This window comes from Neophocaena asiaeorientalis, unplaced genomic scaffold, assembly GCF_003031525.2.
Source record: "Neophocaena asiaeorientalis asiaeorientalis breed wild unplaced genomic scaffold, Neophocaena_asiaeorientalis_V1.1 scaffold671, whole genome shotgun sequence".
Classification (NCBI taxonomy): domain Eukaryota; kingdom Metazoa; phylum Chordata; class Mammalia; order Artiodactyla; family Phocoenidae; genus Neophocaena; species Neophocaena asiaeorientalis.
In genome coordinates, this window is record NW_020175533.1 from 2196205 (window position 1) to 2216773 (window position 20569).

The 20569-nt window shown below is 36.9% G+C and overlaps 1 protein-coding gene across 1 annotated transcript in view; it reads right to left on the reverse strand.

Annotated features, from left to right (window-relative positions):
• KPNA1 (karyopherin subunit alpha 1) overlaps nt 1-20569 on the reverse strand; it is a 74281-nt gene that overhangs the window by 31496 nt on the left and 22216 nt on the right. Inside the window, exons 2-4 of the mRNA XM_024769324.1 lie at nt 16860-16993; nt 3808-3915; nt 717-816 (exon numbers count right to left, since the gene is read on the reverse strand). Coding sequence (XP_024625092.1) covers nt 717-816; nt 3808-3915; nt 16860-16988 — 337 coding nt within the window. The 5' untranslated portion in view covers nt 16989-16993. The remainder of the gene's footprint in view (nt 1-716; nt 817-3807; nt 3916-16859; nt 16994-20569) is intronic.

Consider the following 20569-nt stretch of genomic DNA (forward strand, 5'->3'; position numbering starts at 1 on the left):
ATAATGGCCTTCAGCTATTTTTAACAGGTGGTCATCCAAAAAGCAATTATTTTTTGCTCTGGCAGTAGGTTTTCTTTCCAGTTAACCTCAAGGGATATATTAATTTACCACTAATGACTCCAAACAACCATAACTTACTATGGGGGGGAGGGGGTGGTCAACTGTTTTAATGCTGATTTACTATCAACATTTTAATATGGCTCAGAGTTCCAGAGTTCTCACTTGCCCAGATAACAAGAAGTATTATATCCCATTCTACCCTAATTATACACACACACACACCAAAAAGGTAGTTATCCTGTCCACCAATAAATCCATACTTAAATTTCAGCTAATAAATTTAATAAACTGCTAACATTAGAATCAACAATCACTACTCTTTCAAGTGATATTTTAAGTTTTTCTTAAAAAAGAGTGGAATTTCTCAATTTGAATTAACATGAAATATTGCTACTGTTCTTATCACTTTAAGATCTTTTATAAGATACCTCAGAAATGAAAATAATGCTGCCTTCTGGTCCTGGTAAGATCACACAAATAAAAAAGGAAATTCAAAAATTAGCCATGGCTCATAATATACCTATGTCTGTATGTGTCCTTTTATTCTGTTGATAGAGATACTCCAAAGCAAGTTATCTGTAGTGTGAAAAACAGATTATGGGAAAGTAATACTTTGTAAATAAATGAAAAATATACTTAACATATTCAGAACTCACCTTTTGAAAGCAGTTTTCTGAATTTCTGTGTTGCTGAAAGCTGTTGCTCTGGGCTATTGGAAAATATCATTTCAATCATGTCAGAAGTAATAACACCACCCTGGAATCACAAACAAAATACAAATATAATAAAATTTTAACTTAAATTCAAAGGAAAATAAAGATAGTACAAATTGTGGCCAAGTTACTGAGTTAATTATATTTATCTACAAGAGTTACACAACAGTAGGATAATCTTTGCATATATAAATGTATGAGATGATTAATAATGTGATGAAGCCAAAAATCTTTGTCTATCATTAAAAAGCTCACAACCGTGAGAAAGTAATGTTAGTAGTAAACACTAAGACAAGGTGTTTATTCTTCTTCCTCTCCTGCTCATCACATGGCTGGCTGTTCCTTGTCATTCAGATTAAATGTTAAATTATAAAAGAAGCCTTTCCTGACCTTCAAATCTAAAGCAGCTACTCTATCTCTGTGATCACATCACTCTTATTTTAATCCTATGCCCAGCCCTTTTCAGTTATCAGTTATTCTTCTTAGTTATCTGTTTATTGCTTAGGTTCCCCCAGTATACTGTAACCTCCATGAAAGCAAAACACCCTGTCTATCTTACCACTACATCCCTGATGGGTGGCATACTTTAGACGCTCAACAAATATTTACTGAATGAGTATAGAGTAGTCTTATATAAATCACAGATTCTTGCCACTGTCAAATTCAACAGCTGACTCTTAAATTTATTTAAAATTTCTATTTTCTTGCCTTATTAAAACTTTCCAGTTTCCCACTAGTTTCTTGCTTTACTAGCACTTTCCCATTTCCCACTACAAGCCATCCTCAGCATTAGTGGTTAAACTTTCTTCTCAGGATCATTTGTCACAATGAAATAAAGTTCTTATCATTTCATGAAGGGTAACAGTCAAGAAGATAAACTGTGAAGAAAGCTGCACTGAGCTGTACATGCAAGATGGTTGGTAAGCAATACCTAACACTTAAGAATAACCCATAGGGAGAATGAAGCATTCTGCTCTTACAAGTCAGAAAAGTAACTACTTTGAAACTTATAAGTCTGATTCCTGAATAAGCAAAAGTACCTGTATGATTTTGCTATGATTATATTTCCACATATATCTTTGTTTTCTTCCCTCTCTTATCCCCTTATCATATAACATAAGATGTATTAACTTTACATTCATAGTATTTAAATATTGTTAACTTCACATCAGAGTATTTAAGTTACAGGATATCCAAGAGAGAAGTAAATATCACCCAAGGACTTTTCCCCTTCTGGGGAAAAGGTTAGTGCATTTTCAGCTGCATGCAGGAGAGCTGTATCATGTTACAAGGAGGCATGACCTTGTCATTGTCTTTATCTGAGACTCAGTATGGTTTAAGGAGTTGGGTATGGATGCCACAATGACAAGGAATACACTGGGACAGTTAATTTTATGTGTCAACTTGGTTAGGTTATGGTACCCAGTTGTTTGGACAAACACCAATCTAGATGTTACTGTGAAAGTACTTTTTAGGTGTAATTAACATTTAAATCAGTACACCCGAGTAAAGCACATTATCCTCCAAAGTATGGGTAGGCCTCATTCAATCAGTTGAAGAGCAGAGACTGAAGTTTCTTGAAGAAGGAAATCAACCTCAAAACTACAATATCGGGACTTCCCTGGTGGTCCAATGGCTAAGAATCCGCCTTCCAATGCAGGGAACGCAGATTCAATCCCTGGTCGGGGAACTAAGATCCCAAATGCTGTGGGGCAACTAAGCCTGCATGCCACAACGAGAGAAGCCCGCACACTACAGCGAAGAAGAACCTGCGTGCCACAACAAAGACCCAGCGTGGCAAAAAAAAAACAAAAAACCTATAATATCAACTCTTACCTGAATTTCCAACCTACTGGCTTACCCTACAGATTTCAGACTTAACAGCTCCAACAATTGCATGAGCCAATTCCTTAAAATCAAACAATTGGTGGATCAATCTATCTCTCTCTTCCTCTCCCCCCACCCCCAAATTGGTTCTGTTTCCTCTGTAGAACCCTGAGTAATACAGTCCACAAAATACTTCATAATCATTTAACGTCCACTAAAAAAAAAGAGAGAGAGAGAGAGAGAACTCTTCAACTTTCTGAAGAGCCTAGAACAGTTCACAAAATAATAGTGTTGGCAATAACGTCTACATAGATTCCAAAGCAATTTAAACTGCTCTAATTCCAAAAGAAAGCTCGTCCATAAAAACTGGATATCTATGAAGTAAAAAAAGAGAAAAAAATCTATAAAATACTGTGAATATGCTACTATTTGCCAAAAAAAAGAGAGGGGTTTTTCTCAAAAGGAATAATAAGAATCTACTAACAGTGGTTGCCAGTGGGGAAAGAACTGGGTGACTAAGGCAGCAGAAAAAGATTTTTCTTTTTTTGAAAACCATGTATATATATGATCTATTAAAACATATACAACTGATCAAAATAAACTGGAAATCTAGACAGGTGTGATCCATATAAATAAAGCATAATTTTTATCTGTTTATGCAACCTCAAGAAAGTTACAAAATGGGTTACAATAGAAAATTCCAATAGTTGTGATGTGGAATCAGTTTTTAAAATCATATGAATATGTCCAATTTTGTACTTGGAATGAGTAACAAATTGGGATTTCCTTTAAAGTATGGCTTATTATCAACTTTTAAGGAATAATTTTATAATTATCCTTTTAAGTTTTAATAGCTGAATTGATCTCAAAATTAGTTAATTCTGTTTAACTGCATGTTATTCAAAATATAATAAACATTTTATGAACCACGAGTTTACAGATATAGTTTCCTTTTAAAACTGAAATGCCAAGTACTTTTTGTAGCCATCTAACCTTTTTTTTTGTTTGGCTGCACCACACAACTTGCAGGCTCTCAGTTCCCCAGCCAGGGATTGAACATGGGCCACTGCAGTGAAAGCCCAGAATCCTCATCACTAGGCCACCAGGGAACTCCCCTAACCTTTTTATTTTAAACTCCAAAAAAGATCTAACCTCATATCTTCATCAGAAAAAGAGTAAAAAGAGGTTCTTTCATTATCCCACTTACTGGTGCCATCTCCATGTTATTAATCTGAGCCTCATGGAAGCCTCCATCTGACATAACTTCTTCTTCTGTTTCTTCTTCTGCTGTAGCAACATTTCTTCGCTTGAATAACTGAAAAATAAAAGTCTGTTACTAAAATAATTCTAACACAAGGTAGTTCAACATCCAAACACTAGGCACCCCACTTTTAAAAAGGCAATAAGGATGGAGCTTTTTGAAAATCATTTTTAAAATTCTAACGTTTGTGCCACCTTCAACCTTTCCTGATGAGGAACTATTTCACAATTCTCCAGTCTTATAATCTAATGCAATTAAGTATCACAACATACTATCACCAACCCTTGATGAGGTAAAACTTAACAAGAGAGGCCTGACACTACATGACATATAAAAAACACACATAAGGTTGAAAAAGGAGCTGAGGCATGCTTGGTCATTTCCCTCTTCACTATTGAAGTAGGTGATAGGATAGTCTTACCAATACATCAGGGGAAATAGGATAAAAATGTTGTTAGAATGACTTAATACCTCCCTCATAACCCTAAAGGACAGTGGATCAAGGCTTCCTGACCTTCCCAACCTGTCCACAACCAATGATGACAAATGACCTCTGCTTGAACACTACTTTTAAAGCACCCGTTAATTTGTGCAGGCAAAGGAGAATAGTTCTCGCTAATGGCAACTCACTAAGATGCCTTCCGTTACATCCTAGGCAGTACACTTATTCATTAAGCCATGACAGAGTAATAATAACTTATCCTCTCACCCTATATGACTAAAAAAAGCAGACCAAATCCCTAAAATCATAGGTTTCAGACATCAGACAACAGAGGCAGTGATCCTTCAGAAGAAAAGAAACAAGGTTAGTCCTACAATTGCCTGGATGGAGTTTCCAGCCTGCAGCACAGGTAGGGTGAACCTAAACAGGGTCTAGAGGCCCCCTCAAGTGAGGAGACAGCATTCAGAACTGATGAGGCCAAGACACCTAGAATCTACAAGGCAGAGTACTGAAGACAAGCGATCAACACAGAACTCCAAAAATCTGTGAAAGGTTCCCCTTAAGTCTTTACTGGCTTAGTACTTACAAGCGCAGGTGTGTGATGAAAAGGTCCAAAGCTGGAAAAGAAACTGCCTTCAAGGAGCATGCAGAACAATTTTGAAGGTCACACAGGTCAAGCAATCATTCATGTTTCACCTAGCTGTTAATTGAAAAGACCTCCAAATATATGGGGCACTAAGGAGAATACTCGGAAGGGTATTGACTCAGTAGTGAGATAAATTAGTCCCAGATTAAAGACTGTTCTGGTCCAGCCCAATGAAACATAAAAGCAAACTGGTTTCAAGTAACTTAACTACATCCAATGATAAATTCAGAATTACACATATTAAAAGAATACAAAAAACTCCGACAAAGGAGGTAAAATTTACAATGCTCGGCATTCAATCAATAACTAATAAGCATGCAAAAGAAGTAAGAAAAGACCACCCACGAGGAAAAGAAAAAGCAATCATATCAATCAACATCACCTATAAATGGAAAAGATGGAAGAACTGGACAAGGAATTAAAATAGCTGTTATAAATATATTCCATGTATTCAAAAGTAGAAGAAAGTATAACCATGAGAAGGAGATAGGAATACATGAAAAAAAAAAAGGCAAATCAAACACCTAGATATAAAAAGTACAATTTTTCAAATGAAAAGTATGCTGGAGGTGATTATGGTCAGATTAGATATTGTAGAAGAAAAGATTAGTGAATTTAAGGACATCACAAAATAAAAGGGATGGAAAAAAGGCTGAGAAAATATGTACAAAACATAAGTCAGCTGTGGGACATCAAGTGGCCTACTACACACATGCATTGGAGCCCCAAGGATGGGGGTAGGGAAATGTATTTGGAAAATTAATGGTCAAAACTTTCCCAAATCTGTGAAAAATACAAACCACAAATCCAAAATCTCAAAGAACTCCAGGAAGAAATATGAAGAAAACATGATAGGACATTATATCAATGTTTAAAATCAGGAATAAAAAGATAAAATAAAAGATAAAGCAGCCAAAGGAAAAAAGACATCTTACATGCATGCAGGGAAACCAAAGGTAAGACTGACAGCACACTTGCTGCTAGAAACAATGCAAACCAGAGAGTGTGGATCAAACACAGTTAAAGTATCACAAGCGACCGCTGGGATAGCCACTACAGAAGTTCCTCAAAAAACGAAAAAAGAATGAAATTCTGCCATTTGCAACAACGTGGATGGACCTAGAGAGTACTATGCTTAGTGAAATAAGTCAGACAGAAAAAGACAACAACAGATACTCTGTGTTATCACTTACATGTGAAATCTAAAACATAAAACAAACAATTGTAGATAACAAAGGAGAAACAGACTCACAGATATAGAGAACAAACTAGTGTTTATCAATAGGCAGATGGAAGGGGAGAGGGATGAGATAGGGGTATGGGATTAAGAGACACAAACTATCAATAGTATGTATAAAATAAATAAGCAACAAGGATATATTGTACAGTACAGGGAAACATAGCCATCATTTTATAATAACTTTAAATGGAGTATAATCTATAAAAATACTGAATCACTATCTTGTACACCTGAAACTAATATAATACTGTAAATCAACCATAGTACTATTATAAAAAAAAGAAATCCAAAAAAAAAGGGCAGGGGCTTCCCTGGTGGCGCAGTGGTTGAGAGTCCGCCTGCCGATGCAGGGGACACGGGTTTGTGCCCCGGTCCGGGAAGATCCCACATGCCACAGAGTGGCTGGGCCCGTGAGCCACGGCCACTGAGCCTGTGCATCCGGAGCCTGTGCTACGCAACGGGAGAGGCCACAACAGTGAGAGGCCTGCGTACCACAAAAAAAAGAAAGCGGGGGAGAGAAACTGTTAAAAATGGAGGTAAAATACTTTTTTCAGCAATGCAAAAGAATTCATCACTAACAGACCAGCTCTGTGAGGAAATGTTAAAGGATGTTCTTCAGACATAAGGAAAATGATACCAGATGAAATACAGATCTAAAAAAAGAATGACAAACACCCAGGAATTCCCTGGCAATCCAGCGGTTGGGACTCTGTGTTTTCACTGCTGAGGGCATGGGTTGAATCCCTGGTCGGGGAACTAAGATCCCAAAAGCCGCAAGGCACAGCCTAAAAAATAAAGTTTAAAAGAAAGAAAAAAAGAAAAGGAATGACAAACACCAGAAATCGTTAAAAGGTAGTGAAATTGGACTTCCCTGGTGGCACAGTGGTTAAGAATCCACCCGTCAACGCAGGGGACACGGGTTCGAGCCCTGGTCCGGGAAGATCCCACATGCTGTAGAGCAACTAAGCCCATGCGCCACAACTACTGAGCCTGCACCCTAGAGCCCACGAGCCACAACTACTGAGCCTGCATGCCACAACTACTGAAGTCTGTGCGCCTAGAGCCTGTGCTCCTCAACAAGAGAAGCCACTGCAGTGAGAAGCCCACACATGGCAATGAAGAGCAGTCCCCGCTCACCGCAACTAGAGAAAGCCCGTGTGCAGCAACAAAGACCCAATGCTGCCAAAAATAAATAAATTCTATAAAACATTCAAAATAAAGATTAAAAAAGAAGAAGCCGGACAAACAAGAATGCACATTGTATAATTTCATTTATGCAAACTAACGAGTGGTGACAGAAACAGATCAGAAGTGGCTTGGAGATAGGATGAGACGGGTAGAGAAAAGGTACCATAAAGGTGTACCAGAAAAGTCTGGGGAGATAAACATATTCACTATCTTAATTATGGTGATAGTTTCACAGATATATACACATGTTCAAACTCATCAAATTGTGCACTTTATTGTATGTCAACTACATTGACATATATCAATGCCATATATTGACACTGTCAATAACGTATGACATATTGTATACCACAAAGATTTTTTTTAGTTAGAAAAGAGTAATAACTAAAGTAAATTTAAATACTTCTATTATGTTAAACACTATGAGTTTCTAATAATTTTAAAAATTATTTATTTATTTTTAGGGGCGCCAAGGGCATGTCACGTGGGATCTTAGTTCCCTGACCAGGGATTGAACCCATGTCCCCTACAGTGGAAGTGTGGCGTCTTAATCACTGGACCACCAGGGAAGTCCCCTGCTAATGTCTTAATACACATTCACCCTTTATTGCTCCCCTTGGAGGATGCTAAGGAACCAACTCATTATTTTGAAAACAAAGGAAGAGAATCAAGTATTTCTCTTTCCTATATGATTAGTAATTCAGGAAAACAAAAAACTTGTTGAGGAAAAGCTCCTCTTTAGAGTGACCTGCTAGTTAATAAAAGCAGAAGGAATGATAAAATGATCACTGCAACTCCTGGTAAAGTAATGGATCTAGGCAATGACCATCAAAGGTTACTAAGCTTGAGGTGAAAAACTGATGGGTGTTGACTAGAGGCTTGATATTAAGGAACTGTTAACTTTTTCAGGTATGATAATACAGGCATGACTTGTAGATATCGCAGGTTGAGTTCCAGACCACCACAATGAAGTGAGTCACATGAATTTTTTGGTTTCCCAGTGCATGTAAAAGTTATGTTTACACTATACTGCAGTATATTATAGGAAGTGCCCAAAAACATTATGCCTAAAAAATACAATGTATATCTTAATTTAAAAATACTTTATTGCTGGGGCTTCCCTGGCGGTCCAGTGGTTAAGACTCTGTGCTTCCAATGCATGGGGCACGGGTTCGGTCCCTGGTCAGGGGAACTAAAAGATCCTGCATGCTGCGCAGTGCGGCCGAAACAAAACAAAACAAAACAAAATTTTATTGCTAAAAAACGTTAACCATCACTTGAGCCTTCAGCGAGTCATAATCTTTTTCCAATATCAAAAAAAAGCAACATCACTGATTACAGATCACCATAACAAATACAATTATAATGAAAAACTTTGAAACGTGAAAACTACCAAAATGTGACATAGAGGAACGAACTGAGCGACTGCTATTAGAAAAATGATGCCAACACACTTGATGCAGGGCTGCCACAAACTTTCAATTTATTAAACACATACACACACACAGTATCTGTGAAGCATGATAAAGCAAAGTGCAATAAAACTACTACTCTGGTAAGCCTTTATCTTTCAGAGATACATACTGAAGTATTTATAAATGAAATAATTTGATGTCTGGGATTTACTGCAAAGTAATTCAGGGCATTATTTAACTTCTATCTAAAGCAGCGGTCCCCAACCTTTTCGGCACCAGGGACCGAAGACAATTTTTCCACGGACTGGGGCAGGGGGGACAATGGTTCAGGTGGTAATGCAAGCAACGGGGAGCAGTAGGGAGTGGCAGATGAAGCTTCGCTCGCTCGCTCGCTCACTCGCCCACCGCTTACCTCCTGTGCGGCCTGGTTCCTAACAGGCCACGGACCGGTATTGGTCTGCAGCCCAGGGGTTGGGGACCCCTGGTCTAAAGGACACCCTCCAACATTGCTTGTAGTACAGATCTGGTGGTGATGAATTTTTTCAGTTTTTGTATGCCTGAACACAGCTTTGTTTCACTATAGTTTTTGAAAAATATTTTTGCCAGCTACAGAATTTAAAGTTGACAGTTTCTTTCTTTGAGTAATTTAAAGATGTTTTTCTGCTGTCTTCTGGCTTGCATTATACACTATTAATGAGAAATGTGATGTCAACTTTATCTTTGTTCTTCTTTATATAACACGATTGTTTTCTCTGGATGTTCTTAAGACTTTCTCTTTATGACTGGTTATAAGTAGTTTGGCTATACCATGCCATAGTGTAGTTTTCTTCATGTCTTTCGTGGCTGGAATTCACTGAGTTTCTTGGATCAGTGGGTTTATAGTTTTCAATAATTATGAAAGTTTTTAGCCATTATTTCTTCAAACATTTTTTTCTCTTCCACCCTCTCCCCTCTGCTTCAGGGACCCAAACCATGTATTAGGTTTCTTATAAGTTGTCCCATCACTCACTGATGTCTGCTCTTCCGTGTGTGCGTGCGCATGTGCATGCGTGCACACGTGTGTATTCTTCTCTCTTTTTCATTTTGGATAGTTTCTAGTCTTAACCCTTGAAGTTCATTAATCTTCTCTTCTGCAATTTCCAATCTACCACTGGTCCTATCTGTGTATTTTTGTTCTGACATCGTAGTTTTTCTCTAGAAGTTCAATTTGAGTCATTTTTCTATCTTCTATGCCTCTACTTAACGTTTTGAACATAGTACAATTACTTGACTGTTCTCCTGATTAATGATCATGTTCTCCTACTTCTTTGTACACCTGGTAATCTTTGTTTGGATGCCAGACACTGTCAATTTGACTTAGTTGGGTACTGGATATTTTTGTATTCCTATAAATTTTCTTGGGCATTGTTCTGATATGTAGCTAAGTAATATGGAAACAGTTTGATCTTCTTGGATCTTGCTTTTATGATTTACTAGGTAGGTCTGAAGCAGTACTAAGTCTATGGCTAATTAATCTCCACTACTGAGGCAAGACTCTCTTGAATACCTAATGCCCCAAGTATTATTCCAGTCTGGCTAGGGGAACAGGCACTATTCTTAGCCCTATATAAGTGCCAGGCACTGTTCCCTCTAATCCATTTGGGTATTTCTCCAGCCTTGGGTAGTTTCCTCAAACATATGTGATCAGTACATGCTGAATATTCAAGGAAATCCTTTGAAGATCTCCAGTTCTCTATGTATAAAGGTCTGTCCTTCCTGGTATTCCATCCTATGAACTCCATTTGTTTTGGTGTCCCAGGACTCAGCTCTGTCTCAACTCAGGCAATCTATGGGCTCTGCCTTAGTTTCCCCTCCCTGTGTTGAAACTTGGAAACTCTCAGGCAGCAAGCTGAGGCAAGTTGTAGAGCTCACCTCATTTGTTTCCCATCTCTAGAGATTACTGTCATCGAATGCTTGATGTCTGGTTTTTTGTTTTGTTTTGTTTTTAATTGAGGTATAGCTGATTCACAATATTGTATTATTTTCAGGTATATAGCGAAGTGATTTAAAGATAGATCATTTTTCATTATAGGTTATTACAAGATACTGAATGTTGTTCCTTGTGTTATACAGTAAATTCTTGTTGCTTATCTATTTTATGTATAGTAGTTTGTGAACCCGATACTTCTAATTTATCCCTCCCCTACCTCCCTTTCCCCTTTGGTGACCGTAAGTTTGTTTTCTATGTCTGAGTCGATTTCTCTTTTGTATATAGATTCATTTGGATTATATTTGAGATTTCACATAATATCATATATTTGTCTTTTTTTTCTGTCTGATTTACTCCACTTAACTATGATTTTCTACAGGTCCATCCATGTTCCCGCAAATGGCAATATTTCATTCTTTTTATGGCTGAGTAATATTCCATTGTGAGTGTGTGTGTGTGTGTGTGTGTGTGTGCATGCGTGTGTGGCCATGTGTATGTCTTCTTCAGAGAAATGTATATTTAAGTTCTGCCCATTTTCTGATTGGGGTTTTTTTGGGTTTTTTTTTTTTGATGTTGAGCTGTATGAGCTGTTTGTATATTTTGGAAATTAAGCCCTTGTTGGTCACATTGCTTGCAAATATTTTCTCCCATTATGTAGGCTGTCTTTTTTTGTTGTTTATGGTTTCCTTTGCCATGCAAAAGCTTATAAGTTTGATTACGTCCCATTTATTTCTGCTTTTCTTTCTTTTGCTTTGGGAGACTGACCTAAGAAAACATTGGTATGATTTATATCAGAGAATGTTTTGTCTATGTTCTCTTCTAGGAGTTTTATGGTATCATGTCTTATATGTAAGTCTTTAAGCCATTGTGAGTTTATTTTTGTATATGGTGTGAGGGACTGTTCTAACTTCACTGATTTATCAATACATGAGGCTGTCCAGCTTTCCCAACACCACTTGTTGAACAGAATTTCTTTTCTCCATTGTATATTCTTGCCTCCTTTGTCGAAGATTAATTTACCATAGGTGTGTTGGTTTACTTCTGGGCTCTCTATTCTCTATTTATCTATGCCCATTTTTGTGCCAATACCACACTGCTTTGATTAGCTTTGTAGTACTGTGTAAAGTCTGGGAGGGTTATGCCTCCAGCTTTGTTTTTTCTCCTCAGGATTGCTTTGGCAATTCTGGGTCTTTTATGGTTCCATATAAATTTAAAATTTCTAGTTCTGTGAAAAATGTCATGGGTAATTTGATACGGATCTCATTAAATCTGTAGATTGCTTTGGGTAGTATGGCCATTTTAACTATACTAATTCTTCCAATCCAAGAGCATGGGATATCTTTCCATTTCATTGAATCGTCTTCAATTATCCTTCGTCAATGTTTTATAGTTCTCAAGGTATACGTCTTTCACCTCCTTGGTCAGGTTTATTCCTAGGTTTTTTTTTTTTTGGACACTATTTTAAAAGAGATTGTTTTTTTACTCTCTCTTTCTGATATTGCGTTGTTAGTGCAATGAAATGCCAACAGATTTCTGTATATTAATCCTGTATTCTGCTACCTTGCTGAATTCATTTATTAGTACTAAAAGTTTTTGTGTGGAGTTCTTAGGGTTTTCTATATAGAGTATATCATATATCATCTGCATATAATGACAGCTTTACCTCTTCCCATCCAATCTGGATACCTTTTATTTCTTTTTCTTGTCTGACTGATGTGGCTAGGACTATATATAAATACATAAATACTTATTTGCTCTATTTATATATAACAATATATAGTTTCAGAATAAATATCAATCCTATATGATTACAAAAAGCAGTTAAAGATTTGTTTATACTTTTTTGTCCTCACGATATATCCCAATATAGATAATCATATTGCCATATTTTAAAGTTTATTAAATAACTCCTTTCTATGTAGTTTAACCACAACAAGCATGATACACAGTAAGCGTCCTTTAATTACTTTTATTTTTAAGGATAGCCTCCCTCATGTTGATTTAGTTTTGTTTTACAATTACTTAAAACATTTACATGACTCAAAAATCAAACCTAATCACTAAAATTACATCTACTGGTAATGGCAAAATTTATATTCACAGGCAGGGTCCTTAATATGGTATGATGGAATTTAAAATCAAAAACACAATACTATTTACATCACAAGGATGACAAGAAAAGAAGTTAAGAAATCACCTAAGACTACAGCTATGCAACAAGCCCACAGGATAAACAATACCGACTGGAGCAAGAGGACAACAAATATAAGATGAAGGTCTCTAGAGTAAAGAAATAGAACTGAAATTATCTGAGAGTTTAACCAAGTAGAAAATCAGACAAAAATAATTTAAAAGAACTGTAGGACAGAGAAGACAGCCAGGAATTAGAAGAAAGCCAAGCAGTTAAAAAATGAGACAATTAACCCCAGGAAAAAACAAAGTATTAAGAAAGGAAATGTAGGGCTTCCCTGGTGGCGCAGTGGTTGAGTCCGCCTGCCTATGCAGGGGACACGGGTTCGTGCCCCAGTCCGGGAAGATCCCACATGCCACAGAGCAGCTGGGCCCATGAGCCATGGCTGCTGAGCCTGCGCGTCCGGAGCCTGTGCTCCGCAACAGGAGAGGCCACAGCAGTGAGAGGCCCGTGTACCACAAAAAAAAAAAAAGAAAGGAAATGTAACCACAGTATACTATTCAGCTCAGCAGTGAATTCTTACATACTGTAATATAACTCTACACTAGGAAGATACACAGGTGAGGGAAAGAGTGGTTTAAGAGCTTAAATCCTCACCTACTATAACAGAACATCAATAGATAATACTTTAAATTGATAAAGACATATAGTAACATACACATATTACTCAGAAATGTAGCAGTATAAACCACGTTGAATAGCTGAGAGGTTGAAAGTGGTTTACTTGGGAATGAGACCAAGAACACTGCTGGTTTGGTTTCAAGTATTTTAGGACTATTTAATTTTTTCAACTATGTACATGTATTATTCAGAGAAAAGTAGGTTGGTTTGTTTTCATCTGCTTCTTTGACCAGTTTAATTAAGCAATAATTGACATACATCACTATATAAGTTCAAGGTATACAGCATGATGGTGTGATTTACGTTTATTATGAAGTGACTACCACAACAGGTTCAGCTAACATCCATCTTCTCATATAGATACAATAGAAAGAAAGAAAAAAAAATTATTCATCTTTCCTATATATCATACACCAGTGTTAGCTACAGTCATGTTGTACATTCCTCCCTCATACTTATTTATCTTATAACTGGAAGTTTGTACCTTTGGACCACCTTCCTCCAATTCTCCCTCCCCCAATCATCCACCTCTGATAACAAGTCTGATCTCTTTTTCTATGAGTTTGGGTATTACTGTTTTTTGTTTTTAGATTCCACATATAAGCATGTGTCTTTCCCTGTCTGGCTTATCTCACTCCACATAATGCCTTCAAAGTCCATCCTTTGTTGTCTCAAAAAAATAGATTTTAAAAAAGACAAAAACGGCCAAAATAATCATGATTTGTATACCATGTACAGACTACATGTTGACTGAAATTGTAAACAAGTTATTCAGTGGGAAAAGTTGGCTGTCCACAAGTTTTATCAACTTGCTTACTTCACAAAATATTTCTTGTAACTAAAAACATCAATCAAGCCTCCATTCTTTATCACTATGGTTTTTACAAACTTCTTAGCATCATTATGTTACCTACACACATTGAGTTAGCAAGAGTCTGCTTAATTCAAAATATTTTAATAATAAATGCAAATTTCATCTTTTTATACATAAAAAATTATTAAACTGGCTCAATCAGAATGACATCAGCTAGTAAAATTTTTGCCAAAAAATAAATTTTAGTTTGGTCTGCTGGTGTCAAATAAATAAAGGTCAACTATACAGTGCTGCCTAAATAACAAATATTAAGTGCTAGTCTGCTGAAAGGAAAGCTCTAAAAGATGCAGTTATCTTTTGTGTACTTGGCAGCATCAATTCCTGTACTACCCTCGAATCTAGCTGCACAGCTGGCCTAAGCCTGTGACTTTTCCAGATAGATGACTAAGCAACTGCGGAAAGATAAACAGTACCTAAATGAATCTGTATATTACTGATGTTTACTATTTTACAAATTAGGTGTGAAACAAGTACTGCTGTGATATTAAGAAGGCTGATTTGCTTTACAGTTCTCCTTACATAACATGGCACATATGAAACAACAAAATTAAGATTTTAAATAGAGCAATATTCCAGAAACTTATCACAGAAACCTATTAAAGCCCTAGCAGTTTCAGACACATACAATGAAGATGACAGTATTTCAACTACAAATGTTTTTAGTCAGGTAAGTGGGGCCATACTTGCGACCTGACAGAGCATCTGCCTTCAGGCAACTGAATATGAAAAACTTACTTTTTGTCTATATAAATTTTACAATGAAGTCTAATAACATGAATTCCCTGTCACCAAGAAGAAACAGTATAAAATAAACACTGTTAATGGCAGACTGTCATTACTACATCTTCAAATGCCTTTATGCCAAATATAATGTATAAGCTAGTGGTTATATTCAGACCTATACTTGTGCTTGTGTGCGTACATACATGTATTCACATTTACGTGTAAATATAAAATAATGCTGTTGTAATACCTGAAATTTACCCCCAAAATAGAAGCTAAATAAAAGCTCATGCGAAGAAAAGGTTCCACTTCGAATAAGACACAGAGATGAATAAAGATGCAACAAGAAACCAAGAGAAACCCATCCTTTTATGAATAAGTGATTGCTTTCAAAGACAGTAAAGCAGAATGTTAAGAACTCATAACTTAATTTGCTGCATTTAATATAAACTCTATTACAATATTACAAACTCATTGCCCTCCCGCCAATAGTAATAATGATAAAGTGATTCAAACATCTACAGCCCAAACAAATAAAACACTGAGGTTGTAATGCACTCCTGGACTTCAAATAATTGGATTATCTAGTGCAGTGTTACCCAAAAGAACAGTGTATGTTGAATAACTCACTATAACGGTAAACTATTTATAACAAATTGCCTTATTTCTCAGGTATGAAGGATTCTGACTCATTCACTTGCCTTTTATGGAGCTTTCATAGTGTGGGGGTCAAATGGTCCTTCCAAGCTCAAGCCTTAGCAAAAAAAGTCACCTAAGTGTTCTGCCTTTAAATTTTCTTGCCAAAAGGGATGGACCATTTGTCCTAAGCGTTTTAAGAGAAAGGTAAAGAGAAGTTGAGTCTCAGATTCTCCTGTAGACATTCTCAGGTTAAAAATGATCAAAAATCCTTGTCCTAAATGTCCTTATGAATAATACAGAATTCAGGGGTGAAAAGACTTACTCCTTGAAATTTTGTTTAAAATACTACCTAATAAAGAAACATAAAGATAGAAAGACACAAAGCAAGTACAGCAAACTGTTGATAATTACTGAACCCAAAGGGTGGGTTTATGAGGTTCATTATCCATTCTTTATTTTTGTACATGTTTATAAACTTTCAGATTAAAATTCAGAATGAAAAGCAATGTTCTGTTGGTCACTTGAGAATTCATTAATAAACACACAAAATCCTAAGAAGTTGGAGCTCTAGAAAAATAAAACAAATAGGCCAAAATTTTTTTTTTTTTTTTTTGCAGTACGCGGGCCTCTCACTGTTGTGGCCTCTCCCGTTGCGGAGCACAGGCTCCAGACGCGCAGGCTCAGAGGCCATGGCTCACGGGCCCAGCCGCTCCGCGGCATGTGGGATCTTCCCAGACCGGGGCACGAACCCGTGTCCCCTGCGTAGGCAGGCGGACTCTCAACCACTGTGCCACCAGGGAAGCCCCAAAATATTAAATAGTAGTTGGGAACATGAGAACCTGAGAGATTTCTTCATTCTTGTATTCTGCTTTTCATTACCTCCACTCCCCTACCCCTAAAACATGTTGATTTTATAGTTGGGAGGGGGATATACACCACACAAACATATATATTAAACATTGTTAAAATTAAAATACAGGACAGTGCTGTCAGGATTAAAAAGAAACATTAAGTTCTTTAAGAGAAATTAATTAAGGGTAAAGGACTTACCTGCTCTTCTCTTTTCTGCTTACGTAACTGCAGTCCTTCTTCCTCTCTCCTTCTGCGCATCTCATCAGGATTCAGGGACTTATTTTTGTAACTTTTCAGGCGAAAGTTCTCTCTTCCTGGGGTAGTCATGACTTCTACAAAAATAAGAGGGAGGGAGGGAACAGATGAGCTCAGCTGACTATAAAGAGCTCTGTTACTTCAATAGCTCAATCTTTTAAACATATACGTGCTCAGACCCACCCCACAGGAATGTCAAATGGTTACTTTAACAGCTTTATTAAAGTGTACAATTCAGTGTCTTTTAGTATATTCACAATTATGTGCAAATCAACACCACTGTAAATTTTTAAACATTTTCACCACCCCAAAAAGCTATCACTCCTATTCGGGATATTTCATGTGAATAGAATACGTGTGATCTTCTGTGCCTGGCTTCTTCAACTAAGCACAGTATTTTCAAAGTTCATCCATGTTGCAGCATATATTAGTACTTTATTCCTTTTTTTGGCTGAATAATATCATCCCATTGTATGGAGATACTCCATTATATTTATCCACTCATCAAATGATGGACATTTGGGTTCTTTCCACTTTTGGGCTATTATGACTAGTGCTTCCATAAACACTTGTCGACAAGTTTTTATGCAGACTTATGTTTTCATTTCTCTTGGATATATGCCTATACACTCTGTTTAATCATTTCAGGAGCTGCCAGACTATTTTTCCAAAGTGGCTGCACCATGTTACATTCCTATCAGCAGTATACAAGTGTTGCCAATTTTTCCATATCCTCACCAACACCTGCCATCACAACTTTTTTTAAACTGAAATACAGCTGATTTACAATATTGTATTAGTTTCAGGTGTAGAGCAAAGTATCGCAACCTTTTGATTCTAGTCATTCTAGTGGGATAGATGTCTTTTAACATATTTACCAACTACATATCCTCCATAAAAAATGTTTATTCAGATTCTTTGCCCATTTTAAAATTGTGTTGTCTTTTTACCATTGAGCTGTTAAGAGTTCTTTAGATAGAAGTCCCTGTCAGATACATGATTTGTTAATATTTTCTTCCATTTTATAGGTTGTCTTTTCACTTTCTTGATGGTCAAATCTACTGTTAAAACCCTCTCATGAATTTTGAAGCACCAAAAGTTTTTAATTTTGATGGAATCCAAATTAATCAATTTCTTTTTCTGTTGCTCAATGCTTTTAGTGCCATACTTAGGGATTCTTAACCCTCAGTTTCCTTCTAAGAGTTCAAGAGTTTTATCTCTTACATCTAGGTTTGTCATCCATTTGGGTTAATTTTTCTATGTGGTTTGAGGTAAATGTCCAACTTCATTATTTTGCATGTGGCTACCAGTTGTTCCAGCACTACTGAAAAAACTATTCTTTATTGTACAGTCTTGACACTCTTGTTGAAAATCAGTCAATCACATATTTATAGTTTTATTTCTCAACTTTCGATTCTATTCCCTTGATCCATAAATGTATCCTTGTGCCAAATTCCACACAATCGTATCTTTTTTGTAGTAAGTTTTAAAATCAGGAAGTATGAGTCCTATTTTATTCTTTTTCAAGATTGTTTTGACTCACCTTGATACACTGCTATTCCATGTGAATTTTAGAATCAGTTTGTCAATTCCTACAAAGAAGTCAGCTGGGATTCCAATATGAACTGCACTGAATCTGTAGATCAATTTGGGGAGTACTGCCACCTTAAATGTTAACTCTTCCAACCCATGAACGCAATTTTTTTTTTACTTAGATCTTTAATTTCTTTTGACAATGTTTTGTAGTTTGCAGAGTGTTCTACAATTCTTTTGTTAAATTTACTCCTAAGTTTTTTGTTGTTGTTTTTTTTCTTTGTGGTACGCAGGCTCACTGTTGTGGCCTCTCCCGTTGTGGAGCACAGGCTCCAGATGCACAGGCTCAGCGGCCATGGCTCACAGGCCCAGGCATGTGGGATCTTTCCGGACCGGGGCACGAACCCATGTCCCCTGCATCGGCAGGCGGGCTCTCAACCACTGCGCCACCAGAGAAGCCCGTAAGTATTTTTTAATGCTATTGTAAATGGAATTATTTTCTTAATTTCACTTTTGGATTGTTCATGACAAATCCATATAAATACAATCGATTTTTATACATTGATTTTTGTATCCTGCAACCTTGCTGAACTGAACTTGTTTATTAATGATATTTTATTAGTGCATTCTTTAGGATTTTCTACATACAAGATCATGTCGTCTGCCAGAGATAGTTTTTGTTTATTTGTTTGTTTTTTTAAGAAGATGTTGGGGGTAGGAGTTTAGCAATTTATTTATTTATTTTTGCTGTGTTGGGTCTTAGTTTCTGTGCGAGGGCTTTCTCTAGTTGTGGCAAGCGGGGAACACTCTTCATTGCGGTGTGCGGGCCTCTCACTATCGTAGCCTCTCCCGTTGCGGAGCACAGGCTCTAGACACGCAGGCTCAGTAGTTGTGGCTCACGGGCCTAACCGCTCCACGGCATATGGGATCCTCCCAGACCAGGGCTCGAACCCGTGTCCCCTGCATTAGCAGGCAGACTCCCAACCACTGCGCCACCAGGGAATCCCTGCCAGAGATAGTTTTGCTTCTTTCAAAACTAGTAACCTTTTTTGTTTTAAAGTCTAATTTTTCTGATATTACTATAGCCACTCCAGCTTCCTTGTGGTTGCTACTTGTTTATCTTTTCCCATCCTTATACTTTCAGTGTATTTGTATCTTTAAACTTAAAGTATGTCTCAGGGAATTCCCTGGAAGTCCAGTGGTTAGGACTCTGCGCTTCCATTGCAGGGGGCACGGGTTCGATCTCCAGTCAGGGAACTAAGATCCCACATTGTGACGCGGCCAACCATAAATAAATAAATAAAGTATGTCTCTTATAGAGAGCATATAGTTGGATTCAGCCTCACAATTTCTGCCTTTTTAATTCGACTGTTTAATTAATTCATATTTAGTGTTATTACTGATATAGTTGGAGTGATGACTGCTTTTCCATTTTTCATTTTCTGTTTCATGTCTTTCATTCCTTTATTACTCTTTTACTGCTTTCTTTTGCATTGATTTTCTAATGAAGCACTTAAATTTCTTTAGTGATTTTTTTCACTGTATTTTTTTAGTTTTTTTCCCCCAGTAGTTGCTCAAGGGCTTACCATACCCTTTCACTTAGAATCAGCTTCAGACTTACACTAGCTTAATTCCAATGAGATATAGAACTGTTATGCTATATAATTCTATTCCTTTCCCCCCATTTTATCATATTGTTGTTATACATGTTAATGTTACAAATCCAACAACACAGTTATAATTATTACTTTATCATCTACAGTTACTTCCTTAGCTTAAGATAGTTTTGCTCCCACTCACCTCCTGAGCTGTTATTAGCAGATACATTTCAAATACATTACATTTCTATAGGCCCAAGAATTCATTACGGCAAGTTCCCTACACACAAAATTTCAAGTTGCAAACTTTCAAAGATGTGAACATGCGCTCGCCATGTCTAATCGTGTAAGCTAGTTCATGTGTCTGGTGTAAATTGTCATGTGTATGCATCCTCTACAAGTGGTTGTGCTTTTGTATACTTTACTGTACAGTACTGCATACAGTACAGTAGTACAGTATCTTTATTTCAAGCCCAGGATGTCCAGAAGCAAGCATAAAAGCAGCAGTGATGTAGCTGGTAC